This window comes from Rhinopithecus roxellana, chromosome 13 (assembly GCF_007565055.1).
Source record: "Rhinopithecus roxellana isolate Shanxi Qingling chromosome 13, ASM756505v1, whole genome shotgun sequence".
In the NCBI taxonomy this organism is placed as follows: Eukaryota; Metazoa; Chordata; class Mammalia; order Primates; family Cercopithecidae; genus Rhinopithecus; species Rhinopithecus roxellana.
In genome coordinates this window covers 37,094,316-37,116,608 of record NC_044561.1, presented here as the reverse complement: position 1 = coordinate 37,116,608, position 22,293 = coordinate 37,094,316, and the positions used below count along the sequence as shown (strand labels likewise).

General features: G+C 36.3%; 1 protein-coding gene across 3 annotated transcripts in view; it reads left to right on the top strand.

Moving 5' to 3' along the window:
* Positions 1 to 21,203, top strand: part of SAMSN1 (SAM domain, SH3 domain and nuclear localization signals 1) — a 62,145-nt gene extending 40,942 nt beyond the window's left edge. For all 3 annotated transcript variants that reach the window (XM_010360386.2, XM_030915205.1, XM_030915206.1), the window contains 3 exons: positions 5,283 to 5,489; positions 7,411 to 7,561; positions 20,328 to 21,203. In XM_010360386.2, the coding sequence (XP_010358688.1) occupies positions 5,283 to 5,489; positions 7,411 to 7,561; positions 20,328 to 20,530 (561 nt within the window). In that variant the 3' untranslated portion in view covers positions 20,531 to 21,203. The remainder of the gene's footprint in view (positions 1 to 5,282; positions 5,490 to 7,410; positions 7,562 to 20,327) is intronic.
* The last annotated feature ends 1,090 nt before the right edge of the window (positions 21,204 to 22,293 follow it).

Sequence of the window (22,293 nt, the reverse complement as noted above, 5' to 3'; positions counted from 1 at the left end):
TAATTTTTTAATTTCCATCTTGATTTCATTTTTCACCCAAGGATCATGTATTTGTATGGTTTTGAAGGTTCTTTTTGGAGTTAATTTCCAGTTTTATTCCACTGTAGACTGAAAGACTGCTTGATAAATTTAAATTGTTTTATATTTATTGAGACTCATTTTATGGCCTATCATATGGTCTATCTTAGAGAAAGTTCCATATGTTGTTGAATACAATGTATATTCTGAGGTTGTTGGACAGAATGTTCTGTATATATCTGTTAAGTCTATTTGTTCCAGGGTATAATTTAAGTCCATTGTTTCTTTGTTGACTTTCTGTCTTGATCACCTGTCTAGTGCTGTCATTGGAGTATTGAAGTCCCCCACTATTATTATGTTGCTGTCTATCTCATTTCTTAGTCCTATTAGTAATTGTTTTTCAAATTTGGGAGCTCCAGTGTTAGGTGCATACATGTTTAGGATTGTGATATTTTCCTGCTAGACAAGGCCTTTTTATCATTGTATAATGTCCCTCTTTGTCTTTTTTAACTTCTGTTGCTTTAAAGTTTGTTTTGTCTGATATGACAATAGCTATTCCTGCTCACTTTTGGTGTCCATTTGCATGAAATGTCTTTTTCCACCCCTGAACCTTAAGTTTGTGTGAGTCCTTATGTGTTAGATGAGTCTCTTGAAGGCAGCAGATAGTTGGTTTGTAAAATCTTATCCATTCTGCAATTCTGTAACTTCCAAGTGGATAATTTAGGCTATTTAATTCAATGTTAGTATTGAGATGTGAGGTACTATTCCATGCATCATGCTATTTGTTGCCTGCATACATTTTATGTGTGTGGGTGTGCATTTTAAATTGTACTTTTGTTTTATAGGTCCTGTGAGATTTATGCTGCAAAGAGGTTCTGTTTTGATGTGTTTCTGGGATTTGTTTGAAGATTTAGAGCTCCTTTTAGTGGTTTGGTAGTGACGAATTCTTTCAACATTTGTTTGTCTGAAAAAGACTGTATCTTTCCTTCATATATGAAGTTTGATATCACTGGATACAAAATTCTTAGCTAATAATTGTTTTGTTTGAGGAGGCTGAAGATAGGGTCCCAATCCCTTCTAGTTTGTTGGGTTTCTGCTGAGAAATCTGCTGTTAATCTGATAGGTTTTCCTTTATGGGTTACCTGAGCCTTTGTCTCATTGCTCTTAAGATTCTTTCCTTTGTCTCAACTTTAGATAATCTGATGACAATGTGCCTAGGCAATAATCCTTTTGCAATGAATTTCCTAGGTGCTCTTCGTGTTTCTTGTATTTGGATGTCTAGATCTCTAGCAAGACCAGGGAAGTTTTCCTTGATTATTCCTTCAAATATGTTTTCCCAACTTTTAGATTTCTCTTCTTCCTCAGGAACACTGATTATTCTTATGTTTGGTCATTTAATATAATCCCAGACTTCTTGGAGGCTTTGTTCACATTTTCTTATTCTTTTTTCTTTGTCTTTGTTGGTTTGGATTAATTCAAAGACCTTGCCTTCGAGCTCTGAATTTCTTTCTTCTACTTATTCAATTCTATTGCTGGAACTTTCCAGAACATTTTGCATTTCTATGAGTATGTCCATTGTTTCCTGAAGTTTTGATTGTTTTTTATTTATGCTATCTATCCTTGAATATTTCTCCCTTCACTTCTTGTATCATTTTTTGGATTTCCTTACATTGCGCTTCACCTTTCTCTGGTGCCTTCTGGTTAGTTTAATAACTAACCTCCTGAATTCTTTTTAAGGCCAATCAGGGATTTCTTCTTGGTTTGGGTCCATTGCTGGTGAGCTAGTGTGACTTTTTGATGGTATTAAAGAACCTTGTTTTGTCATGTTATCAGAGTTGGTGTTCTGGTTCCTTCTCATTTGGGTAGGCACTGTCAGAGGCTGAAGGCTGTTGTTCAGATTCTTTTGTCCCACAGGGTGTTCCCTTGATGTAGTACTCTCCCCCTTTTCCTATGGATGAGGCTTCCTGAGAGAGATCTGTAATGGTTGTTACCTCTCTTCTACATCTAGCCACCCAACAAGTCTACCAGGCTCTAGACTGGTACTAGGGGTTGTCTGCACAGAGTCTTGTGATGTTAACTGTCTGTGGGCCTCTCAGCTGTGGATACCAGCACAGTATTTGGGTTGTCTCCTGTTTACTGAAGGAGGAATCCACTTCCTTCAGGGGGTCTGTGAGTCCTCCCAGGTTTCCTGATTTATTTCTGCAATCGTTCTGAAGCAAAAATTCATGATGTGAGTGTCCACACACTCCTCTGTCTGCTCGAATTGGAGCTGCAACCTGGTCCTGCCTCCCGTCTGCCATGATGCCCTGGAAATGTCTAGCACTTTTAAAGTTGGTTGCTATGAGTAACCAGAGACCTTTCTCCCAGTGATATTCCCTCCTGAATCCCCTCTTCTTATCCTCTGTATTCATTTTCTATTGCTGTGTAACACATTACCTCAAACTCAGAGGCATGAAACAAAACAAATGTATTGTTAGCTCAGTTTCTATAGGTCATAATTGTGGGCATGGCTCTGTTGAATTCTAAGCAAGCTGTGATCTCACTGGAGGCTCAGGGTTCTCTTCTGAGTTCACTGGCTGTTGGCAGAATTCAGTTCCTTATGGTTGTAGGACCAGGGACCTCCTTTTCTTGCTGGATGTCAACTGGAGGCCATTCTCAGCCTCTAGATTCCACCAGCCAGAGCCCTCTCTACAATACAGCAGTTTGCTCTTTCAGGACGAGCAGGAAAAAGCTCACTCAGGCTTTAATCTTTATTTTAAGGGATCCTACCTGATTTGTCAGACCCACCAAGATAATCTCCCTTTCAGTTAATTCAAAATCAAATAATTCAGTACCCTAATTGGATCTGCAAAGTCCCTCCTATCATATAAGGGTAACATAATTATGAGTGTGAAATCCATCATTTTCATAATCCTGCACACACTCAAGGAGAGGGGTCGGTTACAATGGCACAAACAAAAGGTTTTGTGCTAAAAGAATTCATAGATGTGAAATTATTCCTTTCTAATATCACAAAGTGCTAAAAGTCAAAGGACATAAAGTATGAATGTTCTATATTGTTAACACTAAACCAATGTTAACTAATAATTATGATATATTATGGAGTATTTATATTATTACTTAACATTTAAAGTCTTCACCCCTTCTCCTGATCCCTTCCATGCTATTAAATCAGAGTAAGCTCAACTGGAGAATAAAAAATGCACTATTCCCCATAGTAAGCTCCTTAGTTATGTATATGGAATGATCTGATGTCTAAGTTCAAGTCTTGGGGAAAGGATACCCATAACCTAGTAACCATTGTGGGAGAGAGCAGTAGAAGGAAATAAACACAACACAGTTTGACTCAGGATAACCTTTCAACTTCCCTACAATACCGTGCCAGGGTACCACTGCTGCTGCTGCCTGAGGTGAGTTTTGGTGGAGCACTTATAGGACACAATAGGAATTCCCAGTTACCCATGAAAATTGAAATACTATTATTTCCATCAAGGGTCTTAACCAAAATGAAATTGAGTCTCTGCTTGATGACCTGTGGGCTTTCCTGGAATGTGCAGGTATATGCCTGTAAAGGATAAAGTTTCAAATTTACAAGTTTCAAGGATAATAGGAAGGATGCAGTAAAGGGTTTCCATGCCTAACAACTTTCTAGAGCTTCAGGAGAACTTCTCAGTCTCCCTAGCTGATACCATCCAGCCTATGATTTGATTCCCTTTTGTTAAAGGCAGAAGGACCTAGTCTAACAGTTCACAAGACTAAACAGACAGATGATCACAAGGTAGACCAGATATTTCAGTCATGGTGAATTGCACCATTACAAATAAAATTTGTTTTTTAGATGGAAGAACACACATTCCCAGAGTAGCAAGAAAAAAGTATTTTTAGTAGCAGGCTTGATGCTTTGTTTGAGGGTAGACACTTAAAAGGGGCTAAAATATTAGAATCTATAAAGTCCTCTCTGAGGCAGAAAGTTTTAAGTCTCAAAAGAGGAACAATAACTCTTGAACATAGACATCATATTTGCATAGAAATAAATTTTCTTTACAAAGACACATCCCCATGAGGTTTTCTACCCTTGCCAATAACTGGCAGCCTATAGTTAATTATGGTCTTAGATGTGAGTAAAGAAAAACACCAATTGATTTGTCCATACTAATATGATTCATACTTCAATCTAAACTTTGCTGTGAGCTCAATCTAAGTGCTGTCTCTTCTTAATAAGAGGAGAGCATGAATACCTTAAAAGGAATTAAGTAGCATAATTTATCCTTAGTGTACACGTACTTTTATGTGAATTCTGCAAAATTTCTTTATTTTAGATGGATGAAATTCTTGAAATGGGTTTATTTTATACTGTAGATAAATTTTTCAGATGCACTAGAAATACATAGAGTAACAGACTTCTCTTTCATCTCCTTCCCCAGCTGGGGAGCACTTCCAGGAATGATAACTTGAGCTTTGTTACATATATATTACTTTGACAGTATAAATAAAAAGAGCATCATTTTTTAGTTCAGATAACTTGGACTTGAGTTCTGGTTCTGCCATTAACTTCCTGCAAGCTCTTCGGAAGTCATTTAATATCTCTGTTCCTTTTTCTGTAATATTTAAATTAATAATGATGATACTCCCTTTATGTATCTAAGAACTGTGTTGTCAGCAAAAATAACTTAGAGTAGGCAAAAGTGTTTTGTAAATTACACTGCGCTCTCCAGTTATAAGTTGATAAATTGGTACAATAACAGAAACAGAAACATGTCATCAAACTATGTGAGAGCTTTTTGTCAAGAATGTTGAAGTTTTCTTCATTGTAACTAGTACATAACTTCTTTGAATTTTTTTTAAGATGGGATCTCACTGTGTTGCCCAGGCTGGAGTGCAGTGACATGATTATAGCTCACTGTAGCCTTGAACTCCTCCCACCTCAGTCTACAGATACATGCTACCATGCCAGGCTAATTAAAAGAAAAAAAAGCTGTGGAGATGGGATCTCACTTTGTCACCCAGGCTAGTCTCAAACTCCTGGCCTCAAGCAATCCTCCCGCCTTGGCCTCCCAAAGTGCTGGGATTATAAGCATGACCCAGCATGCCACCAGCCTGAACTTTTGAAAGAAGTGAATGTTTAGATTTGTTTCTGTTATATCTGAACCACTTTAGCATAATGTCTTCATTATCCTAGTTTTCTATGATTTCATTCTTTCTACCAGTTTTTATAGCATCATAGTTCTCTGAAACTTAATGTTTATGGATTTTTTTGTCCTTAGAAAGGAGACATCATAGACATTATCTGCAAAACACCAATGGGGATGTGGACGGGAATGTTGAACAATAAAGTGGGAAACTTCAAATTCATTTATGTGGATGTCATCTCAGAAGAGGAAGTAGCCCCCAAGAAAATAAAGGCAAACCGAAGGAGTAACAATGAAAAATCCAAGACTCTGCAGGAGTTCCTAGAGAGGATTCATCTTCAGGTGAGCAAATCTATGTCCTATTTGCTTTTGGCGGCATGTAAGTGGACAAATTGAAGGGAGTGGATCAGTATTTGTGTTGCATTGCTTAAAAATACAAGACTTAGAAGCAAAGGAAAGCCTGTTTTCCTAGATCTCTTATTTCTCCTTTATGACATTTTTTTATGCAAGGACAAGTCTTGATCTAATATCCCTTGGACTATACCTTAATAGTATTTAGCAGTGACAATAGAGATGAACGTTGAGAAAATGCAATGAACAATGAAAAATATCTAGGAGAATAAAAGGCCCTAATAAAATGTCTAAATGAGAATGGTAAAGAGAATGTAAGAAATAAAGTAAGTCTAAAAAAGTGAAAGGAAAAATGAAAAGGGAAATGTATTTTCTACAAAGCAGAGGTCAAAATCAAGTTGAGAGAAGATAACTGAATGTAATTATTTTTTTAAAAATTTGAGGAAAACAGTGATCATCAAACCCCATAATGATTGTGTTAAGGAAACTGTGTTGTCTGTATTTATAACCCAATTATTATTTTCTTGTTATATTACCAAATATCTTTTGAAATATCTACCTTGTTAAATGGTGTGTACATACAATACATCTAGTATCAATCAATTTACAGTTTTGCAATCCATTTCTAAAATTAACTCAGAAGTACTTTGATAGTTTTCAAAATTCATCAAGACAATAATCAATTACACTTTTCTTAATTGTTTTTTTCTGAATTATCTAGTTATGTTCCTGTCTGTACACACAGTATCTAAGCCTTCCTATATTACTATTGGTGCACCTCAAATGAGATATTCCTATGAGAATGTATGGGTTAGCGCCTTGCCTCTGCATCTTGTTTGTTCTGTGACCTGTGAGAAAACCAAGGTCTAAGAGACTGAAATGGCTTCCCCAAGAACCCGCAGTTAAATGGTTATATGTCAGAACAGGAATTTGTGTTTCTTTATTCTAATTCAGTGCTAAGAATATACTTTTCTAAAGAAAGAATTGTCACTCTTCTTGCTTTTCATCCTTTTTTTTTTTTTTTTGTTAAAAAGGGCTAGTCATAAGTTCTTCCTGATTACTTAAAACTTTTAGACTTCCTCTTATTCTATTTTAGTAATTAAAATAAGGATATTGAAATTAGATCAAGTAAAATGGGGGAGGAATCTGAGGAAGTTGAAAAAGCACTCAACTTCATTTAGTATTTTTATTTTGTTTGAGAGGATAGAAATTTCAAAATAACATACAGACTTTGAAATTAGAAACTTACGAATTTTAAACTAATATATATTGATTCAAATGATGAACAAAATACACATGCTGAGAAAACAATTCTTGCCCCAACTACAGTGCTTCTATGCTTAGTAAAAGTTTTCAATTAAATAGAAAGTCTAGAATTCCTTTGGTTTACATAATGCCTTTCAACCAAAATGCTACACCCACTTTTTTGTACAGAATTACATCTGTTTCACACTCATTTTTTAACCTACCCCAAGAACATTTTGAGAGCAGATGCTTTTGCAATCACGAAAACAAGAAGAGATGTAGATTCTGAAATATTACTGTAGCATGCTACTCTGCTAGAGGCATTTTATTGACAGACTTAAAGTAATGCTAGTTCTGCCAATTCTGTTAGTTGAGAAGTGAAAAATTTCCAAATGGGATGCATGATCCAACTATTGAATTGATCCATGATTTGGAATTGTATAGCTTAAGGTAATTATTTCCTCTTTACATTTGGCCTTCCAAAAGGCAAGAATTATACAACACAATCATTGAAGAGCCCTGGAGTTCATATGTCAAAAACTAATACAAGTGAAGTTAAGCGAAAGTTGTATTGGCACCTTTGGTTCCTATATGCATCTCTATAATCTAAAGAGAACTACAAATAAAATATTTGAATCTAATTTGCATTATATTTTTTGTCCCACAGGAATATACCTCAACACTTTTGCTCAATGGTTATGAGACTCTAGAAGATTTAAAGGATATAAAAGAGAGTCACCTCATTGAATTAAATATTGAAAACCCAGATGACAGAAGAAGGTTACTATCAGCTGCTGAAAACTTCCTCGAAGAAGAAAGTAAGTGTGCACATCTACTCTTCTCCCCAGCTGATAATCACAGCTTAGTGTAAATAGTATAATCATGAGAAACAAAGCCCCCATTTTATTTACTGAGATCATGAAAGCATGCTTTCCCATAAAATAAGTGTTTCCATGTAAGTTTGAAAACAATAACTATGGTCAAATATATAATTAGGAAAAGGAACGTATTTCCTTATTGGACTCAAGAAATGAAAGGACTTTTCTGGGTACCTCATTTCCATTCTGCAAAGGTATTAATTTACATGCAAGTGGATGCCTGCATTCCCAAAGACTGAGGGAGAGACTAGTATTTAGTAACAACATAAGCCATTAGTGAGAAATGTCACACATGGCTTCTGTAAAACAGCACAGAGCATGGCTTTAAGATAATGATCAAACCCCGTCTCTACTAAAAAATACAAAAAACTAGCCAGGCGAGGTGGCGGGCGCCTGTAGTCCCAGCTACTCGGGAGGCTGAGGCAGGAGAATGGCTTAAACCCTGGAGGCGGAGCTTGCAGTGAGCTGAGATCCTGCCACTGCACTCCAGCCCAGGCGACAGAGCGAGACTCCGTCTCAAAAAAAAAAGATAATGAGACTTCATGCCACACGGAAAATTCATTTCATCACCACATAGTCACATCTTGTACATGTTTATAGTACTCTTTCAAAATGTTATAATAGCTTGCAAAAATATTCCGCACTCACTTTTATTGTATGAGATGGTTCTCTGTATTTGTAAGTATTAACTGAAGATGAAATAATCATGGAGATTTGCAGAATACTATCTACACCAACCAGGCTTGTAAAGATAGAATAACTTTTATTTTTTATAATTATCCATCCAGATTGCCTTTCCTGCCAAATCTGGTCAGGTCCCCAAACACTGAGCTTAGGGTGTGCCAAACTCCGCAAGGAGTACTTTGTGAGCAACCAAATGGGGAAAGTCTAACTTTAAAGATAAAAAGGAACTTAGATTATCAAATCCAGCCTTCTCTATCAAAAAATACTACTACTAGAAATAATTATTAGTATTAATATTATTAGTTTTTGAGATGGTGTCTAAATCCGCTGTCCAGGTTGGAGTGCAGTGGCACGATCTCGGCTCATTACAACCTCTGCCTCCAGGGTTCAAGCGATTCTCATGCTTCAGCCTCCAAGTAGCTGAGATTATAGGCATGCCACCACACCCGGCTAATTTTTTGTATTTTTAGTGGAGATGGGGTTTCACCATATTGGCCAGCCTGGTCTCGAACTTTTGACCTCAAGTGATCCTCCCACCTCGGCCTCCCAAAGTGCTGGGATTACAAGCATGAGCCACCACAACCAGCAGTAAAAATAATACTAGAAATTATTAACTACATTTTTTAAAACATGTGTGCTCTGAGCAAGACTCTGGGCCAGGGTCTTTCCTGATTATTCTCTTGAGTACTTACCCCAGTTCTTTGACTTAGATAGTACCGCCCTCATTTTTATGATGAGAAAATGAGACAGTAAGTAACTTGTCTAAAAACACTCCCTTAGTGAAGTGTAGAGTTGGGATTCCAACCCAGTGTATGTGCTGCTATGTTATACTTTCTAACACTACAAGTAACAGCCAAATGGAGAGTGAGGAGGGAGGAAAGTGTTATTTAGGGACCAGGCCTCCTGATTGTCCTTTTGTGGGCTATTCTATACTGTCTCTCATAAATCCCACAAAATTGAGGCAGAGCACATGTTTCCTATACACTGGCTTTTTATCTAGTGGAAAGTAGTTTACTTTTTAAGAAATTGTTTTTTACTTTATTCTTATCATCCTTTTCCAAGAGCTTTCACAGACATAACTAATTTGACATCAGCAGGACTGATTTCATCATCAGGCCTAGGTTATTACATGCTTTCTTTGAAGTGTGGGGCTGGGAGACTGAAAAGAGAGGGAGATGTGGTCACAGAGGCGGACAAAGTTCAAACTTCAGAAAGTAGCCAATTTAATCAATATTTCAAGTCAAGACAAAACTGATCAGTATAAACAGATATAGTAAGTTCTTTCAGGTAAAGGAGTCAGTTTCCTTCACATCTTGTCATTTCAAGACATGGATCCTCACTAAACAATGTTTGGCTTAGAAATAGAATCTATAGAGTTTTATTATGGACAACGTCCAGTGTCATCGCCAATATTCTCCAAAATGATTTGGCCATGAAGTACAGGGAGGAGAAGAGTATTTTTTGAACAGTTGTAAATAATTGCTTTTCTTCCATAATATCACACATCTAGGTATTTTACCCAATTTACAGATGAGGAATAAATTGGGAGATGAATTTCAAAGAAGTCAAACAGCTAGATGAGTGCAAAGATGGAGATTTAATCAAAGGGAGTCTACTATAAACTCCACCACATGTGCAAATTGGCCAATAGGAAAGCAATGAATATTTGAAAATTGAAGTTTTCTGCTACTTCACCAATTGTCTCAAGGGCTTTAGTTCAGTTTTCTATATCAGAAAGTGAAAGACGAGAGGCTACCATGGCTGCCTGTCAACAGGATTTGTGGAGAGAAGGGGCTGGGAACCTGGGCAAGCAGCACTTTCAGCAATGACCAGTGTCCCCAGGGACCCACAGAGGGAAGATGGGTTCAGTGCCAAAGGCTTGCATACCCTTAATTTTTTCATTCCACCTCACTCATCACCTGTCTCCTTTCTATGCTAACAAAAGAACAATTATTCATAGACGGTAAAATTATTTATAGAGCTGGTGTAATTAAAAAAAAAAGAAACACCTGACGCAAAATTCTTCCGTTGCAAGATGAGAAGATGAAAATCCAGTAGCTAAGTGGCTTTTTCAAGCTCACAAATCTATAATTCAGTCTCTTATATCTATTAGAAACATGTTCTGCCATATCCTGGTCTCTGAAAACAAAACATAGCATTAAATGGTTTTTGATATTTGATATATATTTGATATAGAAATGACATGTCCCAGAAATTATTCCCCTGCATAAAACTTTAGAAAATGATACTTGAAGGTCACTAGAAGTTGATTACTTAATGACAGCCCGTAAGGTACAAACATACACACAGCCAAATTCTGGGAGATGAAAAATGGAAAAAAAAAATACAGATTCAACCAGTGCTTCTTGTCAACACACTACCCTGAGATTTTTTCTTATTTTAATCTTATGGTTTAGAGTAGTATTAGAATATACATGTCAAAAGATGCATATTGCATGTTAGGCTATTCTGACTGAAAGCTATTTATCTTATATGAAACTGCTCTGCTCAAGAAATAAAGAATGACTTCCATTTGTTGAGAAGATGGTGAGTTCTGATGATTTGGCACCATGCTGGCTGCATGCTTATTTTTATCTATTTTCTACTCTGTGAATCATATCTCCTACAACCATGCTAAAGATTAAACGCACAACCTTCCTGTACCTTGAATGATAAAGACCTTGAGTATATGGTTATATAAAACTGAGACAGTTAAAAACAAATGCATGTCACGTTAAAGGTTAAAAGTAGTTTGCTTTTTTTTTTTTTTTTTTAAGAGTAGAGCATGTAAATTTTCTAAGATATTATGGATGCATTTTATTTTGATCATTGAATGATGTCAGTTTGAGGAATCGCAATAAATTCCTAGTTTGCTGTTTCATTGTTTGTTAGATTGAGAACATAAAAGGATCTGCTTTGCTAATCATTTAATATAAAAGTTGAGCAAAATGGCCACATATCATGAGGATAAGAGCTAAAATTTTGAGATAATGTAGAAAAGACGACAAGTCCTATGTGAGACTTGAATATATCTAGAGAGACCAAGAGGATGGGGGTACAAACATGGGGAAAAAAACAGACTTCTAAGATTTAAAGCAAGCATTTTTCCTTTTCTCTTCTTAGCCCAAGATAGACAGCATTGTACCCACTTTGACCTTGAAAATGTAAACTGGATTATACTTTTTTTTTTTTTTGTATTATACTTTAAGTTCTGGGATACATGTGCAGAACGTGGAGGTTTGTTACACAGGTATACACATGCCATGATGGTTTGCTGCACCCATCAACCCTTCATCTACATTAGGTATTTCTCCTAATGCTATCCTTCTCCTAGCCCCCCAGCCCCTGACAAGCCATGGTGTGTGATGTTCCCCTCCTTGTGTCCATATGTTCTCATTGTTCAACTCCCACTTATGAGTGAGAACATGTGATGTCTGGTTTTCTGTTCCTGTGTTAGTTTACTGAGAATGATGGTTTCCAGCTTCATCCATGTCCCTGCAAAGGACATGAATTCTTCCTTTTTAATGGCTGCATAGTATTCCATGGTGTATATGTGCCAGATTTTCTTTATTCAGTCTGTCATTCATGGGCATTTGGGTTGGTACCAAATATTTGCTATTGTGAACAGTGCTGCAATAAACATACGTGTGCATGTGTCTTTATAGTAGAACAATTTATAATCCTTTGGGTATATACCCAGTCATGGAATTGCTGGATCAAATGGTATTTCTGGTGCTAGATCCCTGAGGAATCGCCACACTGTCTTCCACAATGGTTGAAGTAATTTACACTCCCACTAAGAGTGTAAAAGCGTTCCTACTTCTCCACATCCTCTCCAGCATTGTTGTTTCCTGACTTTTTAATGATCACCATACTAACCGGTGAGATGGTATCTAGGTCACTGTTTGGCAGGAAGTAAAGATGCTTCTCAACAAGCTGATGAAAGGGCTGGCATGTGGTGTTAGCACTGATCACAGGATTACCTCTGGAGGAGGGTAACCACCCTGGGGTTCTGCAGTCCCAGCAAGACCAGCATAGATATTTGCAACTTGCTCCTGTGTTGCATTAGAACTGAGAGGAATTAGGTCATCCGTTCCCTCAACTGGGAATCTAGATAAGGTTATAAGGAGAAGAAAAACTGGGGGTAAGATGCAGCTCTTGAAGGGACAAGAGAGCAGGATCTGTTTATTTTGTGCATATTTGAGTTTTTCTATTTGTCTCTGAATTTAAAAATGTTTCATTTACTTTGGGAGTACATATTCTCAAATAAAAAAAGAACAGAGAACGTGTGAGAGAGAGTGTGTGTGTGTGTGTGTATGTGTGTTGTTGTTGTTGTTCCATAAACACAATCTTCAAGGCCCCTTTGCCTTACTCTGAAGTGCCTCTTTAGAATAATAAGATGGCTTACTGTTGTTTATAGTAAACATCTTCTCTTTATTCTGCACTTGTTCCTCATTTTTCACATTTAGAAGCACTTCGATGTGTCTTAAAATTGTGTCTATGAGAATGTGTACTATTGTCCTTGGGGAAAATGGGAGATGGAAATACCTTGTTTGCTCTAGATTACAGGGATAATTAAATTTAAAATTGAAAAAAAAAAGTAACAGAATAAGCAAACTTTACAGAATCTATATAAAATGCATTTGAGGTACCTGCAAACTCTGGTTGCAGTGCAAATGAGGAGGAAAGGGAAAGGGTGGGTTGTGTGCCAGAACTTTGATACCAGCCTGTGGTCACAGCAGCCCCTCATTGCTCAAGCATCCCCAGTTGTGCCTTCCTGCCTGCCTGCCTGCCTGCCCAAATCGATGCAGGGCAAATGGCGGGCCACAGCCAGGAGCCTGGAACACGAGCTGTCAGCAGGGGAGATTTGTAGTCATGCCAAGCAGCAGTCCAGCAGTTGGCCTAACAGAGTGCCAGCATAGCCTGGTGCCCTAGCCCCTGACATGTGTACCTGGCGTTTCCAACCCACTTGCCATATGATTTGCATCTAAATTCAATAAATATACAGCTTTGAAGAAAAGTTATGCTACCTGTCCACAGAAAGTAGAGAAAGCATGCAGGCATTTTACTTGCATGTATTTAATATCTATAGTCATAGTTGTTCGCCCTCATGCAATTTAATTTCTTCAGATTTCTTTTTAATTTTACTTCTAAACTTTCATTTATGATGGATGCCGTATTCTATATCACACAAAAAAACTTACAAAATAAAGCATAAGGATTCTCACTTTTCTACCAGAAAATTTCCAATGAAAAGTGTTCACAGATTTTTCACTTTAGTCACATAAGGACCTCTCTAATGCCCGCACATATAGAGCACTCCTCTCTAATGCCCGTATGTATAGAGCACTCCTATACCTGTGTTTATATTGCATTGTGATTGTATACTACACATAGCATTGTAATGATTACCCTGGCCAAACAAGATCCAATCTTCTATTACCATGTGCTTTCCCCCAAGCCCCTAGTCCTGTGATTTGCATTAGTGGATAGTTAACAAATGCATGTAAAATGGGTAAATGATGAATGAGGAGGTCAAAGATCCCCAAATAGTAAGTCAGTCTTCTATTATTATAAAGATAAAGTTGCCCTGCAATCCCACCTCACACATACAAGTATTTGTAATAAGCAGATCGGTATTCGGGTACGTTATCAAGATTTAGTTTATGAATATGCTAAGCATGCATGTGTGCATTCATGTGTGCAAGAGTGTAAATAAGTACATTTTCGAAAGGTGATAATGTAAAACACAATCAAAGTTTAAAATATGCACACTTTGTATCCAGAAATTCAGTTCTAAGTATTGGTTCTACTAAATTCAAGATACAACCGCATAAAAATACTAGCTAAAATCTAGTAGTTTTGGGTAAAAACTAAAGCAATAGGGACTTCCATCAATAATTAACCTGTTGAATAAATTAAGATATACCCAAACAATAAAGTAGTTTTGAAGGTGTTATGTTAGGAAAATGATATAGCATGCTGTTTACTGATTAAAAGTTTTTCAAAAACATGTTAAATGTGAAAGCAAATTGTAGACCAATAATATGTAGAGTAATCCTATTTTTGTCAAAAGTAATAATTTTAGACATAATGAAATTAGATTAGTTTTTACCATATCTATATAGGGAAGGCAAAATTTTATCTCTACCCTCTTAGGCTTTTTACAACAGCTGAAAATTAAATTGACATAAGACAGACCAACAGGAGAAACATCACACAAATTTATTTAACACAAATTTCATGTGGCAAGGGAGCTGTCATAGGAAATGAAGACCCAAAGATGTAGTTAGAGTTGAACACTTGTATACTGAAGTAGAAAAAGAGTTAACAAGTTGTGAAAATGTGACAAGTTACAGAAGCTTGAAATAGGCTAGCTAATTGGGTGGAGTGGTAGAAAGATAGGGCTTGTCTAACATTGCTTGTTTGCTACAGATTTCCCTCCGCCTCAACTTCCTGTCCCCGAGGATAGGAACGATTACTTTCCTTCTGGTAGAGGGAAAGTGGCTTTCACATGGAAATGTCATCTGCCTTTAAGTAGCAGAAGGAAAGTCAGACTGGGCATGGTGGCTCATGCCTGTAATCCCAAAACTCTGGGAGGCTGAGGCAGAAGGATTGCTTGAGCCCAAGAGTTCAAGACCAGCCTGGGCAACCTAGCCAGACCCTATTTCTCTCTCTCTTAAAAAAAAAAAAAAAAAAAAAAAAAAGGAAAGTCAGAGTGATATTCTTGCACCTGCTTTCTTCAAGTGTCTTCAACTCAAAATAGTCAATATGCCAGAGCAGCATATTTTGGGGGTAATGTGTTCTTAACTCCTTCATCAAGTAAATGGGTTTAATTAACCTGTAAGAAATACGAACTTGACCTTCCAAGGCCCCTAATTAAATAATGTGTTTGACAGTTATAACATATTTGGTCATTACCAAAATAGTCAGTACAATATGACAACTTTAACTGAGGAGGATAAATATTTCCTGGGACCAAAGGCCTCCATAGGGTGTGTGGTTGGGGAGAGGGGCAGTCTAATGAGACTGCCAGGTAGGTGCTGAGTTTACCATGATCTTGAGTGAGTATGCCTCTGCCCCTGCTGAAGTACCTAGCACAGTGGAAGTGGAGATTGCCCTGGCTGAGAGCAAAAAGATCATTCCAGGTACACATCTCGTTAGAAGCTAGGCTCCAAAACAGGCAAGAGCAGGGGAAGTCATTTCAACTCCATATCCTCTCATGGCCCTCAGGGGAACAGAGCAACGGGTTATTTTCCGATGAATGGAATCCTATTTTTTCATTATTGTTGTGTTTCCAAAAGGTGAGTTAGTATTCAAGTGAAATGAACACCAGATAGTCACTGTTACTAGGAGAATTAAAGTGTTCAGGTAACTTAAGAATGTGCTTTAGATGAAATAAAAAATAGTGGAGAAGAAATGCCATGTTGTCCACTAAATTTTCCTCCATGGATAATGCTGCCTCTGGACAAATAATATAGCCATAGTTACCTGAACAGTAGCTGGGTTTTTCATTTGAGTGACTCCAGTGAGGTTAAAACATGAGGTTGAGGTTTTGAGTCATCCTGAGATGTGTGTTCCTGGGTTTTCCCTCTTTGGAGATGGCCCCAGGATAGAGAAAAACAGGATGATGATTGATGGAGCTTAGAGGTATTCTATTTAAATTTTAACAAAAATTCCTGTTTTGCTTTTCTTAGTTCTAATTTCTTTAATTCATCTAAATATCATAGTGTTTATTAAAAAATTATTTATTGAGAAATTCCTTTAGCCGGAATTTTCCTATGCCTTCAAGTTTGCATAATTTTATAGTACTTGGCCCAAAGAAAGAGAGGCTTTCAAAGCTAAGGCAAGCAAAATGGTAAAGACCAAGTCGGTATGATTTGGCAAAGAAATCTGGAAAGTCAAGCAAAATTAGTTTTCCTAAAAGTTGAATCTTTAAACTTTTTAAAATGTAAAGGTGGGGCAGATTTCTCTTCTTTATTAATTTTTTTCCCAGAATAAGGATCGCAGTTTTATTTCCTGAAAACTATCTCACTGTTAGGTATAATTGAGACTGGCCTTCGTAATTAATTAAAATGTCAACAACTCCAATATAATTATTTGGTGAATATTAATATTAGCTGTCTTCTGTTTTCATCACCATGCCACCCTTTTTTTTTCAACATTGATGCCTATCTTAAAATGTTTTTTCATGGGCTTTATACAATTCTGTAACAATTTTGGTAGGAAATAAATTATTTTAATATGCAAATTAGCTCTTCATGATAAAATATTTCCTAGATAATTTTTTAATATTATCATTTTATTTTTATTACATAGAGTACAGAATTATACAGCTTTCTGGAGTTCCTATTATGCCTGCTGTCAACCGGCAGCAATAAGAAAGACCCTTTTTCAAATTATTTAATAATTCTTCAGTGTATTCTAATTTAGATATGTACGGCCTTTAAGATATTTACAAATCATTTGGGGGCTTTATTAAAAAATTATACCATTTTAATTCTTTCATTAAAAAGCAATGTGGATGACCTTAGAAATAGAGGGGAAATTAACAAATTTGAACATGTTTGTTTGTAAATTGTATGCATATGTATGTTTTTATATAATTTTAATAATAGAATGCATGAATTATGTATACTTTTTTAAACCTAACGTATTATCCGAAACGTTTTAGTATAAAAAGATGCCCTGAAACATCTTATGGGAAGTCCGTAATTTTGTAGGCAAACCTGTTTCTTATTCCAATGTGTTACTTGCCTGGTTAGCCCAGATGATTGAACCATGGGACAAAACTGATGAAGGTTATGGTTTCAATTTCTGGGTAGACCAGTTAGCTTTACTCTGTTTCATGGCCACATGAAGGGACTAAATGACTTAGAAAGAAAATGTGGATGCATTAGTATGAACTCATCTCCTCTGCAGGAAAGAAACACCCATAGCACAAGACCTAGGTTTGCGCCAATCCCTGTCATTAGTGTCAGGATGAAAAGAAACAAGAAGAGGAAAATCTCGATCCTCCAAATACAAAAGTGAATGCAATATAGCTTTCATCTCCATAATATAACATAATGACCTGCCTTTTTATAGTTACAATTGAGGGGTTCCAGCTGATCACCTGCCTGAAATTATTGCAAGCCTGGTGGGAAGCATCTGAGGAGGCACAGTCATGTTTTCACTTCACTAGGAAATCATTTAGCAAATTACTGCTGTTCTGTAAATTACTGTGCTGCATAACTTTCATACTGAGAAACTATTTTCTTTTTCCATAAAAATTGCGGATGAAAGGTTTCTACAATAAATGACCTGTGCTTAAAACAAAACTATTCCTAGAATTTAGAGAATGTGATATAGCATTTCTCATGTGGAAATAAAAACAAACACATTCTTATTACTAATATTACACAATGACATATTCTCTGGTAAAGACAGTTTTTAATTTATTTACTTTGTTCCCCATTGAGGTGAATGCACAGAGGCTTCTGGGGGTGAAATAACAAGCTAAATACTTTTTTTTTTTTTTAAAGGCGAAGAACTAATTTTGGAAATTATAGTTCTTAAAGACTCTGTTTCATATCCTGAAGAGAGTCCCACAATTGGTAATCAGCCTAAATAGAACAGAGTATTGGAACAAACAGTTTTCATTATGCCAAATCTTGTTTAGGATATCAATGTGAAGGAAAGTAGATCAGTTCTTTTAATTTTGCACTGAGGTAATATTGGCCCAAATATAATCTGGGGAAATGTGGCCTTATCCCCACAATCATTATGACTAAGAGGTTCACACTCCAAATAGGATGATCACTGCTGATGTGGCAGAATGCATACAAAAAGACTCATTCCTCTGGCCTTTTCTAGAAACACTTGGATAATGGAACACAGAGCTGGCTCATTTCATTTCAGTGGCAATAAGATAGAAAAGCAGAGGCAGGATAGAAAGCAATTCTTCAGAGAATGAGATCCCATTTTAGTGCTGCCTTTTCATAAAAAAAAAGGGGGGGGCTTAGAAAGAAGAATGAATGACTGATACTCAGAAAGACTAGTGAATAATAAGTAAACCCTCCTAAACTTAAAGATTGTTATGAATAATGAACACAAAATGCTTCCATGGTAGCTAAAATTTAAAAATAACAATCACGATAGGTGCATATTAAAATTGTCATCTTATACCTAGAACTAGTTATAATATCACTAGACAAATACCTGATATTTGAATCTATAGTTAAATGAAGTTGTGGGGCAAATGTGAAGATTCAGAAGAATGGCATGAATATGGTTTCACTGTTGCAAATACAAGCCCTAAGGAAAAGGTTAAAAGAACTGTTATGACTCATTCTGAAGATGAGTAGACTAAGAAGCAATTTTTATGATTTTCTTCCAGCCTTTCTCAACCAGTCTTCTTCGTCGAAACTACAGAACTTAGAACATATTTTAAGTAACACTTTTCAATTTCTCCCATGGATGGTGCATAACTAGTACCATTCTATAAGTATTAAAGAGAAGTTAATTCATTATTACAAGGGTAACTTACAGCACAATTCTCATTTGTAATGGAAGTTGATGGCAATCAGACACACAGTGGATCGCAAACTAATGTTAGCAAAACATATGGAAACTAGAAAACGCATTTTAAAGCAAGATATATATATATTTATATATATTTTATATATATATTTATTATATATATTTTATATATATATATATTTATCTATTTATTCTCTCTATTTATCTTCTCTATTTCTTCTCTCTTTCTATCTCTCTTCTCTCTCTCTCTTTCCTATCTCTCTCTTTCTCTCTATCCTTTCTCTCTCTCTCTTTCTCTCTCTCTCCTCCGTCCGCTCCCGCGTCGATTTCCTCGCTCTTAATTTTTCGCCTTATATCGCCTATTGCCGCCCCATCATACCTTTTCCTTCTTTGAAGGTTTTGAGGTTTGGATTTACTTTATTCTCACTGGAATGGGATGAAGTGCAAAGCCTCTGTAGGCAGAGTTCTTTTCCCAACCTTAAATGTGTGCTTGGCTCTTTCAACAAGGAGCTATTCAAATACCTACTGTGGTGAAGCCCCAGTGTTAGAAGGGGAAAGAGGAAGATATGGTACTGCAGCTAAGAGGCAGTCCCTGAGACCTATTTCTTCTCTAAGGAGCTCAGCGTCACGTGGACAGAGAGAAAGTTGACGCTAAAGGAATCGAGAAGAGTAACATTTGAACTTCAGGCTGCTTAGGGGTTCTTCCAAAATTATTTTGTTACATCTTTAATATTCATCTTTTTCTAAAAGATAATGCCTGTTGAATATAGAACACTGCTTTAAGAATGCAGAATTATCAATCTGAAAATAAATGATTATTATTCAGGACTACAGACAAAGCTATGGAAGACTAAATATTCATAAGGTAGATTCAGTGGAAATTTTGGTGTTTTACTTTCTAAAAGCAACCTGGTTTCTTATATCTATTTTGTGATACATGCAAACATGGGAAAATCTGGATATTTAAAGTTTTATTAGGTAACTTCCAAATAATTGAAGTCCTACTGTACATTCTTACTCATAGTGATAATTTATTAATTAATCCAGATTATCATGAATCTAAAATTGTTCACAAAGATCACTATTGACTTGGATTGTGCATTTAAACTATAAGTGCCTTTTGTAATGATACTTTAAGGAGTATTTGGACAAGGCATCAGTCACACTGTGGATACAATCTGCTTTCTCTGGCAGCTTATTATTAATGTAAAATGAGAGTCCATATTGATCTTTGCTTATGCAGGAAATGCACATGAATTCCATGAAACTGCAAGTGAAGAGTGAAGGGCAAATTTTGGCTTCTAATAAAACAGTAGCTTGAACATTTGAGTGCAAATCTCTCTTTTGAAATAAACAAAGATACCTTTTACTTGCAGAACTTTCCGTTGTAATGAAGTCAAGGCTAGAACAGTTAAAATAGGATAATACTTGAAAGTGAATGAGTACATAAATAAGATTTTGTGTTGCTTTACCTAACTCCTGCTCTCTTTTCCATTTACAGTTATTCAAGAGCAAGAAAATGAACCTATGCCTCTATCCTTGAGCTCAGACATCTCCTTAAATAAGTCACAGTTAGATGACTGCCCAAGGGACTCTGGTTGTTATATCTCATCAGGAAATTCAGATAATGGCAAAGAGGATCTGGAGTCTGAAAATTTGTCTGACATGGTACATAAGATTACTATCGCAGAGCCAAGTGACTGAACACACACTCTCAACTATATATCTACAGATGCATCCGTTTTAACTCTTCTTGAGTTAAAACATCAAATAGGAGAGGAAGATAAATATTTGTAAATAAAACCTAGGTTTAAATGTTTTAATCTGAATAATTGTACATAAAATTTTGTATCTCTAACATTCCAAATTATTGTCAATAAATATATATTTATTATTTTAAATACTATGTGTTAACATTTCACTTGCCTGTATTAGAAAGGCATAATGTAAGACTTTGGTATGTGTGACATATGCTTCATTTGACTTTCTTTTACAAGTACAATATCTGCAAAAAACAAAGTAACCTTTTTTCCTACCTGCCAGTTTTGCATTTGTATATGTTATTGAACAAATAGTATTAGAGGATTCACTGTTGAAACAAGTTGTCCAAGCAATGCCATATTCATTTTTACACTTATTGGGAAACTGTGAGTTAATATTGGACACATTGTATCCTGATCCACAGTGGAGTTTCAGTAATTATATTTTGTTGACTTTATTTTGTTTTCTAGTATAAAAGTATAGATAATGTGTTGTCACTTCTGATTTAGTGAAATCAATTGTAATAATTTTACAGATATTTTGTCTTTAAGTGTAAATATTTTAAAATTCGACATAACCTAATGTTAATAATAAAAAGAACTATTTGCATATTGCATTTTCCAGAGTAGTGTTACTTGGGGGTTTTAATATTGGACTACAGAGAAAATATCTCCTCCCAGACACCCCTCACTTTTTGTAATATAAGTGCATCCCATAGCAATAATCTCAACCTCTTCAACTTCATCTGTCCCCTGAACCCCAGTGATGTTTATCTGACTCACTTGATACCCCCAGGAAACTTCAATTCCACATAACCAAACCATTGATTTTCTCTACAAATTTGTTTCTGCTTTTTTTTGCCAACTCCTCTTTACTGCTACTACCATCCAGCCAGTCATCAAAGCAGAAAATCATTTCTTGCTTCATCTCACATATGTCCTCATACAAATTCAATAAGTAATCAAGCCCTATGGATCCTACCTCTAAAAATGCTTTCATATTCATGGCGTTCTATCCATTTCCATGGTTTGTTGTCTTTTTGGATCCTCATGATCTCATGCACGGAATATGGCAGTAGCTTTCCAACTGACCCCCTACCTTCTCATCCATCCTCCACAGAGCCTCCAGATAAATCTTTCTAACCCATGAATCAAATCAGGTACTTTTCTGCTTGAAAGTTTTGGGTGGCTTCTCATTGTCTTTAGTATAATATCCAAACTTTCTTCCAGACTGCATAAGGTATTCCCCAATTGTTTTGTATCTACCTTATGAATTGTAACTACCCCCTCACCACCACTACCATACACACACACTTCTCAATCTACACTCCAGTCATAACAATCGACTTGCAATTTTCTTCCCTTTGTGACTTTTCATATACTATTTATTTGCCTGGAGTGTCTCCTGCTATTTTCCACATTAGGAAGTCTCCCTCTTTTCTCCATCCTGAAGGTCACTTACTCTGTGAAGCCTTCCATGATTCCCTTTGGTGCCCTCTTCTTCGTATTTCCATTCCACTTGTAAATTGTGGGTCATAGCACTTGTCATATTATGCTTTGTATGATAATTGCCCTTCCATAAGACTGTGACCTCCTTGTGACAGAGATTATTTTGTTTAGCCTTTTTAATCACCGGTGCCTAACGTAATACCGGGCACACAGTGGGCACTTAGGAAATATTTGCTAGAGGGCATTGAATATGATGAT